This window comes from Solanum verrucosum, unplaced genomic scaffold (genome assembly GCF_900185275.1).
Source record: "Solanum verrucosum unplaced genomic scaffold, falcon-dt-bn FXZP01000165.1, whole genome shotgun sequence".
Lineage (NCBI taxonomy): Eukaryota > Viridiplantae > Streptophyta > Magnoliopsida > Solanales > Solanaceae > Solanum > Solanum verrucosum.
In genome coordinates, this window is record NW_026020340.1 from 1,288,791 (window position 1) to 1,302,093 (window position 13,303).

Sequence of the window (13,303 nt, forward strand, 5' to 3'; positions counted from 1 at the left end):
AAATTTCGAATATGAAATAATTAGTAAAAAAAATATACTATGATGTGTGATTATTAAGAAATATAGAAAATAAGTAGCACATAAACTTATTTTTACTATACGGTCATTTCACAACTTGTTTTTGTTCAAACACAATACAAAGTGGTACTATGGTAGTCTTTATTTTTTTAAAGCCAAACAAGTAAATATATAATTACATTATTCATCAACAAAAGTTTTTTCTCGGAGTCTACTAACACGAGATATTTTATACATCGAATTGTTCGCTTTTTCATCAACAAAAGATGCAATAACACTTATAGCTCTCACATTCTCCACGCAAAGCTCCTTCTAATTTGGTGCACTTGTCTTGACACTCACCAAATCTAATCATAAAACAAGCCCCTCCAAATGTACCACTATACCTTTTGCACTCTTGACCTTCCACACTTGTTATCTCTGCACAAAAAATAATAATCAAGATTTCACATATTCGTGACTTGTGTGAGGTTGTTCATATTATCGATATAGCAGAAATTAGGGATTTGTAGTTTATCGATTTTGAATTGATATAGAACATGTAGCTCGTCTTAGTTACTGGATTCAGAATTAAATAATTTTAAGATAAATACAGAATCTAAGCAAAAGTTACTGATCAATTCATTCGAATCCTAAGTAATACTCTACCTTCGCACATGTGGGGCGTGGGCGTGTTGAAGATATAATTAAGTAAAAAAATGTGTTCTCCCTAACATTTTAAGGTTTTATATGAGACGGTCACAAACTTCAGTAGATTGATAATTATGCTTAACATCCTCAATTAGAATCTTAATGCTTTCATATTGATCTATCTCCTCTATAATAATACAAATAAATTATTGAATTTTTTTTTTACTCACCCTTTGATGCAATGAGGAGTAAGCAGAAAAACATCAAGGAGAAAATGTGAGATTTAGCCATCTGAAAAATTTATCAATTAGAGTAATTAAGTGTGGATTATGGTAATCATTGTTTAGCACATTTATAGGAACTGATAATAGTTGTTAATTGGTCCATTTTGTTAATTATGTGCTAAATTCCAAAATATTAATTTTAAACAACTAATAAATTGAAGACTACTAAGAGAAATTGTATATATGCACTTGTCATTTGGTTGAGTTGTCCGGATGACAATTTATTTTGCATTTTCATTTCAAATTTTGGTTGTTATTTTCTTCTTTTTTTCTATTAAATTTTTAGTTTATAGAATTTAAAATGAGACATCGTTAATGATGTCATACATCGCTTTGGGGTGACTTGGATAAAATGGAGTCTTGTCTTTAGATCTTATGTGATAAAAGATACCATTTAAATTTAAGGTAAGTTTTATATGGTGATGGTTAGACGGGATTATCCTTGTTGTATGAGGTAGAGTGTTGGTCAGTCAAAAACTCATATGTTCAAAAGATACATGTTGCGGAGATAAGGATGTTGAGATGTATGTGTAAGTCGGACATACTAGGAGGGACAAAATTAAAATGCGGCTATCTGGGAGAAGGTGAGAGTAATCTCTGTGGGAGCCAAGATGAGGGAAGCAAGACTAAGACAGTCTAGGCATGCATTCCAGTGAAAGAGGTGCGAGAGACTAGCTGTTGAGGGTACATGGAGGGATAGAGGTAGAATGAAAAAATATTAAGGAGAGCTGATTACGCAGTTTCATATCATAAGAGCATGACTCTAGATAGAAAAGACTCGAGGTCGCGTATTAAGATAAAATATTGTCTTATATTCCTTCAGTATATTTTTCTTCTTTTACTTGAATTTAATGCACTTAAATCGCGAGAGTTTTCCAAAAATAACCAAATAAAATTGACGTACACCTTCGAAAATAACAGCCCTTTTTTTGTAATTTTGTCTAAAATAGAGTGTGTAGCAGTTTCTTGGAAAGTGTGCACTCTACGTGGACCGTTAGCTCACTCTCTTCTCTCGCACGCAAATTCACAAATATTTATCTCTCTCACACAAAACACTTTCCCTTCAAACCCCAAGCATGGCGCAAATGAAGCTTCCTCATCATCTTCTTCTTCTTCTCCTTGTTGTTTTTCCTTCATTTTCATTCGCGAAGATTTCAGTATTTCCTTCGAGGTTCGCATCGAAGCAAGCGGAGAAATTGATTCGGGAGCTCAATTTGTTTCCTAAGGAATCAGATAACATTGTCGATCGGGATCCGTTTCAGACCGACGATGAAGGTTCTAGAATCGTTGAGAAGCGATTCTCATTCCCTAATTTGGCGAATTCTAGTGTTTCATTTGAAGATTTGGGGCATCATGCTGGTTATTATAAGATTAAGCATTCTCATGCTGCTAGGTAACTTTTGGAACCCTAGGGTGATTTCTATTATGTTATTGTGTGATTTAATATGGAGTTTAAGAAAGTAATTGCGTTGTTTTGTTATGTTATGTTATGTTAGGAATAAGATAATGGTGTAAAAGGTGATTTGATATATATATATAAAACATCACATTAAAACCTGATTATCATGAATAGATAAATGGATTTGAATAATTTGTTGATTGTGACAGTTATATTGAGATGATAACAGTCATTTTCAAATATCACAAAATTAAAAATTGTCATGCAAGTTGGAAAATGTTAGGTGGGTTAAAGCCCCACAATAGACGGACGGTCGGCTAATATGGATTTGGATAATCCTTTCCTCATGAGCTAACTTTTGAAGTTGACTTAGGCATCTTTACATGGTATCAGAGTCAGGTTGGGCTTTTGATCCACTCTCCAGTTGGGCCTGAGCGCGAAGGGGGTGTTAGAGTATAGTGCGGTTATATGGATTTGGGTAATTCTCCCTATTAATGAGCTAAATTTTGGGGCTGAGTTAGACCTAGGCGTCATATCCTTACAGGAGAAAAGGAGTACAGTTCTGGTAGCCTAATTCATTTCTTGATGAAGGTGAAATTTGCTTGGATTTCCATGGTTTAGGCATTCAATAAAGGTCTAGTTTTGGGTTTTTTAGGGGTGGGTGGAGGGGGTTACTTTCTCATATGCCCTGCATCGACATGTGTTGGATTGCATTTTGGTGTGTTAGGACTGTAGCAAGTTCTGTGTAGTCTTATGTCCCACACCCTTGTATGAACTCCTTTATTTACCTACTCATTCACTTCACGTTTTGGAAACTCAAATGCAACAGTTGAAAAGGGATCCAAGTAGAGTGAATTGGTATAGACAAATGTATACAACCAAATGCAATTAGTTTGGGATTGAGATTTAGTAGATTAATTGTTTAATGTAGAAATATTTTGCTGTGCTCATATATTTATCTTCAAGTATCAGTGTTAGTAACTTTTGTGGAGAAATGTGTTTACTGTTAGATTGCTAAATAACTACGACTTATTTTTATTAAGACAATTATATTTTAAGACCTTCAGTGTGCTTAGAGATGTACATCAGCTTGTTTCATTGTAATATTTCTCCTTCGGGATTAATTGTTAAAATGTACATCTCCTGGGAAATCCTGCTTTATATCGTCATGTTCTGGTCTATCTTATCAACCAGCTACTTGTTGTTGTGTGGTCTCTTATTTATTGAACTGTGTCATCTTCCATTTGTAGGTTGTTCTATTTCTTCTTTGAATCACGCGGAAGTAAGGATGACCCTGTTGTCATCTGGTTGAGTGGAGGGCCTGGTTGCAGTAGTGAATTGGCCCTTTTCTATGAAAATGGACCTTTTTCTATTTCAAAAAATTTGTCACTTGTGCCGAATGAATATGGGTGGGACAAGGTATTGACTATCTTTGAAAGTAGCTTTTCAGTCTTAGTAGTTTCTTGTCAGTTAACCACTGTATCTTGTGGTGCGTAAAGAAAAAAGCTTGTGCTCAAGCAATAGTTGCAGTTTACCATCAAACTAATAGTTGCAGTTTACCTTCATGCGCTTTACTCAATGGTTCAGCTTGATTGCAATAAGACTTTCTCTTGTTTCCTCTCTGTGATATATGAAAGTTAAGAGTAGTACATAAATCTCCCATGGACGAATGGATTTTGCTCTGCCAATATTGGTGCACTTGCTTTCTCCAGTCACCTTAATAATTTGTTCATTGTGGAAGTTTCTGTGTGATAGTATCATTTTCTTTTAAACAAAAAGAATAATTGGAAAAGGCAATTAAGAAACTGTTTTGTGGGAAAAAATATTCATAATTTCCATTTTCTTTTTTCCCTGAATAAAAAATGAAATGGCAATTATGAATATGTTGTGAAACAGAACAGTTAATAACATGTCCTTCTCTGGTTCAATATTTTGCATAAACAGATGAATCATCAATATAAAGACATCAGTTCTTGATTCCGCTTACCAAAGCTTCAATAATCTAAGCTTCTGCATATCCTTCTCCAAGAGGGAACCGTGTACATGAAACTAGATCAATGTTGACAAACGTTTTCCTTCTCAAAAAAAAATTACATTTCCCTGATGACATACTTCTGTCTGCTTTCTTCCTTCTACTCTTTGAAATTAAATTGCCTGCATGGCAGTTTGTTACTGCAGATAGGAATGTATTTCAGGTTCCACAGGAACTTCAGTTTTGGTGCTGGTGGTTTGAGTTTTGATTGAAACTTGGAATTTGATTGCCAAGTCTTACAGGATGAAATTTTCTGCATGTTTCTTAGATTAAAGTAGTTGGTTCATTTTCGTTATTAGAATTTCCTTTTTGTCCTTTAAGGACACTAATTTATGTCTACATGTTAATTCTGCAGGTATCAAACCTTATCTATGTAGACCAACCTACAGGTACTGGCTTCAGTTACAGTTCTGACAGGCGTGACCTCTGTCACACTGAAACATGTGTTAGCGACGACTTGTATGACTTTATTCAGGTTTGAAAATAAACCCTCAAGACAACTTGGAACCTTTTATTTATATATGCACACACTCCTGTGGAATTCCTCCGTTCAGATCATAGTCTTATGATGACACTATGGCTTCCAAATGTTTTCTTACCTATCAATTCCTGGTTTCATAGATGTTATTATAAGGTTTGCTACATGGGGTAATATATGCTGCTTCTAAAGGATGATAAACATTCCACCTATTCAAAAAAGGGTGATAAACTTTTCTATATTATGGAGAAACTGTACTTGGGGGTAAAATCACAACTTCAGTATCCTGATCACAATCAAACTACCGGGATACAAAGTCACTTGTGACCTTTTTTTGTTAATAAAATTGTTGTCTTAGATAGTGTGCAGACAGAATGATAAACAATTACCAAACACCTGTGATCTTCTTTCAAGAATCCGTTTATGAAACGTTTTCTATCTCACTGAAGTTGTGATATTGACAAATAGACATGAGTCATGATGCTTATTATGGGCAACTATGGGAAGAGTTGGAGAAAAGACTGAAATTAGTAGGAGAATTCTTTAACGATGATATATTTACCATCACCTAGTATGGTCTAATGATGGGTTGCTATGGTGATGTAAGATACCTCTATCTCGCTGCTGACCTGTCTAGAATTGGTTCCGGGTGAAAAATTTAATTACTGGTGATAGTAAGGGTTTTATTGATGTGTCTGAGATCCCTTTTAGATAGCTGCTTGGACTCTTCGAGTGTGCTGTACTTGTTAGTTCTCTTGTCTGTGTGTTGATCACCAGTCTACGTGTGAGATGCAAAAAGGGGTTACACTGGTGTACACGGGTTTCTCAAAGAGCTCAAAAGGCTCAGTTTCTGAACACTAGTACCCAAGCCTTAAAGAACTAATGACCTCATACATATATAGATTATAGGAGAGATGTTATACCCTAGGACTCGAGCCTTACACTGTGCTGATGAGTGAGCCTTATAGGTGTTTGATGCATGTGTTCTGGTCCCAGGCAAAAAAGAGGCAGTATCATAATTTGGAGTTCTTTTATCTTCCAAATGTTTAATGGCAAGAATGTGGTCACCTGCCAGCACATCCTGTCCCTCAACCTTTTTGCAGTATTCAGGAACCTTCTTCATGGAATGGGTTCCATGTTTTTTACTGGAACTTGCAGCTGATTGCTTAATTTTCTTTTAGAAGACTTGTTGGTTAGTTATTTCCCTCTTGCATGCTTTTAGTTAGCATGTATTACAGCTTTTAACCCGGAAGTTTTACCAGAACTTGGCCTAACCACCTTTAAGACACTACACAATTACCTATTCGGCCCTTACTCACTGTATTCAGATGAATTCCATGTCGAATATTTTCGTCATTTAATCAGTTGACAACATAGGTTTACAGATTTTAGTGTTTTTTCCTCTACTTGTCTGCTTCTTCAAGTTTTGAATGATTGTTGTGGTTTGATTATTAGTTTCTTCCTTCTTGGTGGAGACAGTCAGACAGTACATTTTTCTAATTTGATGTGCAACAAAGATAATTACAATCCTGACTTTTTTGTGTTGATATGATCATTAATAATGATATAGGCATTCTTTGAGGAGCATCCAGAGCTTGTAAAGAACGATTTCTACATAACTGGAGAATCATATGCTGGGCACTACATTCCTGCTTTTGCTGCAAGAGTACACAAAGGAAATAAGGGTAAAGAAGGAACACATATAAACTTAAAGGTACCACGTTTCACCAGCTGTTGTATTTTTATTTCCTTAATCACGTCTCTTGACTTCATTGGATGTATTTGACTAGGGATTTGCCATTGGGAATGGGCTTACAGATCCCAAAATACAATACCCTGCATACACTGACTATGCATTGGACATGGGATTAATTTCGAAGTCTACTCATGATCGTATCAACAAACTAATTCCAGTTTGTGAAGTCGTAGTAAACCTTTGTGGTACATCCTGTTTACTTTCTTTCTTTCCTCCATATCATTTGACTCATTTTGGATTTCCCTGGGATGAAAAAGGGTATAAAGGGGGCTGGGGTATTGTCCCGACATAAATGGATGTTCTTGCACTCACAGCAAATCAATTCTCTGTACTCTGTTTTGCTTCTCAGTTTCTATGTCTGTTTTCCGTCTTTTAGGCACTGATGGGAAAGTCTCTTGCTTGGCGGCTTATTTTGTTTGCAATTCTATATTCACTGCTGTCCGCGCAAGTGCCGGGGTTGACATCAATGTAAGTTCTTATCCATTTCTGCCATTCATTTTCTACTAATTGTCGTGCTTGTTACACATATTCTGTACTTTGTAGAGAAATAGGTGTGTCAGCAGCCTCACAAAGAGTAGAAATGATCCTAGAAATTTATCTTTTATAAATTGTTGTGAGAGATTTTTATTCCAATAAATAATATAAAGAACTTCTATTGTAATGTTGGCCAAAGATGAATTTAAGTGGAGAAACATGGTCAATATTCAATTATTCATACAGCCGACCCCAACTTGTTTGGGATACCGGCATAGTTAACCTTTCACTTCAAGGTGATGTTTTTAATTATTCAGAGGGTTACATTATCCCGCAGACATGCCTTCCAAAGTTGTGAACAAATGACTGGTTAACTATGTTTCTGATAAATTAAGTTTTTGGTCTGCAGCACTATGACATCAGAAAGAAGTGTGTGGGACGACTCTGCTACGACTTCTCAGACATGGAGAAAATGCTGAATCTGCGCTCTGTTAAAAAGGCTCTTGGCGTTGAGGATATAGAGTTTGTCTCGTGTAGTACTACTGTGTACCAGGCAATGCTTATTGACTGGATGAGGAACTCCGAAGTAGGAATTCCAACCTTGCTCGAGGATGGAATAAAGCTGCTTGTGTATGCTGGAGAATATGATCTCATTTGCAACTGGCTTGGTAAGGCATCAGCTTATCCATTAGCTCGATAATGGAAATTTGTTCAGAAAGTTACAGTTTCAAAAATAAATAAATGTTCGGATGTCATAAAATCGTTTCTTTACCAGGTAACTCAAGATGGGTTCAGGCCATGGAATGGAAAGGTCAGAAAGAGTTTGTAGCATCTACCGAAGTCCCCTTTGAAGTTAACGGTTCTGAAGCAGGATTGTTGAGAAGCCACGGGCCTCTAAGTTTCCTCAAGGTGCCTTTCTTTATCGACCCTGCATCCATCTATTAACGACCCTATTGTTCATTTTATAATGATAAATGTTTGAGCTAAATGTCTTTTGGTCAAATGCATAATAGGTTCATGATGCTGGACACATGGTTCCAATGGATCAGCCTCAAGCTGCCTTAGAGATGCTAAAGAGGTGGACTAGAGGCACCCTTTCTCAGCAGACGACTGAACCTGAAAACTTGGTTGCTTCAATATGATCTCTGATTACGCGTTTCATGATTCTCAGATATCTGTAAATGTTGCTCTATCCTGATATTAGGTGGCCTCTTTGGCAACGACTAAGAATTTCGTGACGTTTGTCCAAACTTTCTTTACCCAGTGTATGTTTGAACCAAGCAATGATGAAAACTTTCTGAATCGCATTTGAGACATGATAAACATTTGAAGTCAGAAAGGCATTTTGAAGGCACATTACATGTCTTTTGAGCTAATGTTGTGAATAAATTAATTGTTCATCTACGTTAAATTCACAAATTAAGTTGGATTCCACTATATGAATGATCTAATATTCATTCAATTTGATTCGAGTTTATCGTGTCCTAAGCAAACTTGGGTAGACATTCTTAAATATGTTTTCGTGTGCTCGATAGTTAAAAAGTAGTTCAGATGTGTTTTTTATGCTTAAGTCTTATTTTTAATCTTTTTACTAGTGTTTGCTGTTGTTATTAAGGTTTGAATTGTTTCAACTTTCATGTAATTTTAATATAGTTAACTTTAATACCAATTTAATATTTTTAATTTGGAAGGCTAATCCCACCCATTTTTTCCTACTTGGTGTTTGGTAGCATGTATTTGGATTCGCTTGGGGTAGAGCGATATTAACATGTAAGTTCGACTAAATACACCTAACAAAGGTACTCGAATTTAGGATCTTTTAGTGGATGAAGAAGACTTTGTATATAGAGATTTGAATTTGAGATCTGTGATTTCATGCCTAGGAAGACTCGAACCAAGACCTCTTAGTGAAAAAAGAAAACTTTCGTATATAGGGATTCGAATCCGAGACCTCTAATTAAATGAAAGAGTACTTATTAGTCATGGATTCGTCCACCCCTTTTATTATGGATTAACTGAAGCTCCTCAGTGGAAAAAAAATATTGTAAAATGTCGAGGAAGAGAAAGTACAGCGAAGATGACGACGAAGACGACACCTTTTACTACCGATACTCCTCCGCACCATCACCGGCGCCGTCGTCTTCCGCCACATCCAAAAACGTTTCCACTTCAAAATCCTCTCACGGCGGCGGCGGCGGCGGAAGCAGCGGGAGCGGTGGACTAGCTCCATCAAAGTCAACAGTTTACGTGAGTAATCTCGATTATACCCTGACAAATTCCGACCTCCATACAATCTTCTCCACTTTCGGCAAGGTTGCAAAGGTAACTGTAGTTAAAGATCGGGTCACTCGAAAGAGCCGTGGGGTAGCGTTCATCCTTTTTGTTTCTAGAGAAGATGCAATTAAAGCTGTGAAAGGAATTGACAAAAAAGTCCTGAATGGACGAACCCTAACTGCGTCAATTGCTTCTGATAATGGCCGTGCTGCTGAGTTTATAAGGAAGAAGGTTTATAAGGATAAGAGTAGGTGTTATGAATGTGGGGAAGAAGGGCATTTATCGTACGAGTGTCCGAAGAATTTGCTTGGACCTAGGGAGAGGCCTGAGCCACCGAAGAAAGGGCGGAGGGGTGGTGGTGGTGGAGGAGGAGGAAAGGCGGGTGATGAGGGTAGGGTTGGGGAATGGGAGGATGACGAGGAAGAGGAGGAGGCGGATGATGAAGGGGGAGCGCGTTTTGATGACGATAATTGGGCTTCTGTAGTGGATAGAGGAGCAGAGGAGAGGTTATTGAAAGGAGATAATGACGAATTCAAGAAGGAAGCAAGGACGGAGAAGAGAAAAGGTTATTTTAGTGATGAGAGTGATGAGGAGGATTGACATTTTTTTCTTTTTTCGCGGAATTAGATGAGGAAAAATTCGAGCTTTTAAGCTTGTTTCTGAAGTTGAGGAATGATTTTCAATGGTGTTAAATGAAGGTATTTTAAAAAAACTCATTCCCTCCTGTCTAGTGTTTTGGTAATTGTTGAATGTTATTCGATTTCATTGGTGAATATCAATATGATGTGTGATATCGATTGTGGAACTAGATAGTAGTTTGTGTAGAAGAAATATAGAACTTATATAGCTTTAAGTTGGCACAATGTTATTCTTGGTAAAAGTTCCAATTTTTATGAACAATGTAGTTCTTTCGTTGTTGTTTTCCTTATCCCAACTGCTGAGAGTCCTGCTCCAACTAGATGGAATTATGCTATATGTAGGTTTAACTAAATTGTGGTAGCATTATAGAAGTACTCATATGTGGTTTCGGAAAAAGGAGATTACAAGCCAAGTTAGATTTAAATCTCTTTTCTTTTTGCAATCAAAATTGTAACCATGATTCGTTGGATCTATTTGTAAGTTTATAACTGCATTTACTTCGGAGGTCTTCACACTTTGAACTCTCCTGAAACTGAATTGCAAGAATTCTTCTTTTTGCTATAGTGCAGACTTCCTTTGATATGTCTTATTGAATACATCCAGTGTTCTTCTCTAGAGACTTGATCGGAACTGAAACGTTTGAGAATTTCCAAGTCCATTCGGTATGGCGGTGTATATGAATACTCCATTATTTCTTATGTACTTCTCTTGGAAACCGTTGTTGACACTGGAATGTCTTTATATAAAGTTTATCCCGTTAATGCTTCATTTTAAGAGAGTGTTTTCCTCTTAAAAGTGAAATAGTCTATCAAGGTGGCCTCTTTTTTGGCTGTTGTGTCATAGTGGGGTTCCTAACCTCGCCAGTATTAGCATGCCCCTGACGTTCCGATGTCCGCCCTCAGCCTTTCTTTGTTAGATAGTGAGAGATAGGTCTATATAAAGATAGAAAAGGAACCACCATCAACTACAGTAACAATTGCGCCTCAATCCCTAAGTAGGCGTGTTTGGCTATATGAATCCTCTATATCCATTTGAAACCAACGTTCGTTTAACTTTGAAGAATAGTTGCTTTTTCTGCAGCTTGGTAATGCTATAATATAACTATAAGCAGTGGAATTGTGCTCTAAAGTTATGTATTTGAATCAACTTACATTGTCACCCAACAAGACAAGTAAGTGGGAACTAACCAAGAAATAAGTTTGTTTTAGTCTGCTTGCTCTTTCTGCATAAGAGTGTGCCTCGTGACACCAATCTTACGAGAAACAAATTTTGCAGAATGTAGTTACTCTCTTGCATTTATAACCAGGCGTTACTTTAATCTAACAGCTCCAATTCTGCAGCAGCATGCTTAGTGTTGGTATCTTATCTAAACACTCTATCCAGAGTTTGCCCCTCATCCTCTTTGCAAATACATGAGCTTAACATACTTCATTTTGCATTCACTGTTAGTGTACTGTTATTCATACATAGTGTCTTTTCTTCTCAAGTTGTTCGTTTCTCTTTTTGCTCGTAAACATGTCTGTTGTCAGTCTTATCTCCCTCGTTCTTCATCATTTTTGGTCAGGGAATTGGAGCTTGCTAAGATCTTTTGATGTCCTTGTTATATTTCAGAATCACTTCAAAGTTTACTTCATTGGAATAGATCAACACTCACCGAGAGCACCATATTCAGGTACTTCAAGCATGTCAATGCAAGCCATTGTATGGCACTCCTGTTTCTCGGTGGATCAATAGGTTGACTCGTTAGTTAGGTTGTTCTTTACTTGAGGAGGAAAGTTATCGAACGTTACCTGTAATATCGAACTTACCTGAAAACAAAATGCAAAATTTCATATGCATTGAAGATGTTATATTACCAATTTCATTGTATTATTAGCTTGTCCAGCTTGATTTCCTTTCTGTAAGGAAATAGATGAAATTGATATGTCTGACTGAAGCAAGACAGCTTCTGAAACTTGTGTTCGCGGATAAGATTTGTGTATATCCTATTCTTTTCAGATTCTACTTATAAAATTACATCGAGAGTATTGTTATGGCAACTAACAAAAGAGACTAATGTCAGCAAAATACACGAAGACTTTATCTAATTAACTGGAGTACAATTCTTCAACCTAGTCCAAATTTCAATTAAATGGTACCTTCAAAAAAGGGCTATTAAATAATTGGAATGTTTGAATCATTTTTTTATGTTGAGTGATTTTCAAATCTTATGATCTTAAATTAAACATATGTTTACTAAAATGTCTTTAAAACAAACAAATTGAAAGGGAGAAACAATCATCATGTTGCAATTATCAAGAAATTTGAGTAATATATATCAAAGTACATTGCGCTCATAATTATCAAGAAATTTGAGTAATATATATCAAAGTACATTACGCTTTTCAAGTTGTAGGCTCTAACTCCTACCTCGACGAGGACTATCAACTCGTTTGTTGTACCTCTCATTTCGTTCGAATTGAATTACATTCATCCTCTCAGGGTGAAAAAAGTGGTTAACTATCTCGAAAAAATCCATATCCTCCATCAGAATTGTCTCAATTATAGCCAACTCCCCCTCCTTTGTCTCTTTCCCTATCGAAAAACTACTTCATAATGTATTGAATCATATTAATTTGTATTATATTATATTATTTTAATGAATATAATATTATAATATAGATTGATCCGAAATCTGATTTATCATTTTCCTTCGAAACACACAATCAAACATTAATAATCTAAATAATAAACGTAAAAAAAATATCAATTGCGCGATTGCAGAGATTAATGGAGGAGTTGCCCTCTGGGATTGAGCACTTGAGCAAGCTTAAGTATCTTTCACGGGAACAAATGCCTGAAAAGTTGTTAATGAATGTGAATAGCTGGAAAATTGCTCAGATTCCGGGACACCATTATTCTTGGACACCCTTAATAAAATTTCTAGCTCTGCCACTGACTTGAAGATTCAAAAGGAAATCGTTTATCCAATTACAATTCCATCACTTTTGTATCCTTCATAACTATCGTTTGTCCAACAACAATTCCATCACTTTTGTATCCTTCATGACTCACCTCGCTTACTCAAAAGTTCGACAAAAGATTTTGAATCAAATCTGAAAGATTTCTTAGTTGAACGGGGGAGCAATTTGAAATTTTGAATTTCTTTGTTCGTTCTATATATAGGATTTATCTTTGTATGATTGAGACTTGAGAGTAAGAAGAAACACAAGCATAATTTATGGGATTTAATTATTTTTCAGATTTTATTCCCTTTTTAGCGCAACAGAATTTTTTTTCTTGTATTAGAATTAATGTATCCAGATGGTGACTTATGTAT

General features: G+C 36.1%; 3 protein-coding genes across 4 annotated transcripts in view; all 3 read left to right on the forward strand.

Moving 5' to 3' along the window:
• The window catches only part of LOC125837043 (uncharacterized), a 142,092-nt gene that overhangs the window by 93,827 nt on the left and 34,962 nt on the right, over positions 1 to 13,303 (forward strand). The gene's annotated exons all lie outside the window — the stretch shown is intronic.
• LOC125837022 (serine carboxypeptidase-like) lies at positions 1,895 to 8,333 on the forward strand. Its single transcript, XM_049516159.1, has 9 exons — positions 1,895 to 2,325; positions 3,582 to 3,750; positions 4,719 to 4,838; positions 6,412 to 6,555; positions 6,632 to 6,782; positions 6,974 to 7,065; positions 7,481 to 7,739; positions 7,847 to 7,980; positions 8,085 to 8,333. Exons 1-9 carry the CDS (start codon positions 2,009 to 2,011, stop codon positions 8,211 to 8,213), a joined length of 1,515 nt encoding a protein of 504 aa, XP_049372116.1. The 5' UTR covers positions 1,895 to 2,008; the 3' UTR covers positions 8,214 to 8,333.
• LOC125837042 (U11/U12 small nuclear ribonucleoprotein 31 kDa protein) lies at positions 9,092 to 9,973 on the forward strand. The gene has a single exon (XM_049516178.1). The coding sequence runs from the start codon at positions 9,121 to 9,123 to the stop codon at positions 9,943 to 9,945; it is 825 nt and encodes a 274-aa protein (XP_049372135.1). The 5' UTR covers positions 9,092 to 9,120; the 3' UTR covers positions 9,946 to 9,973.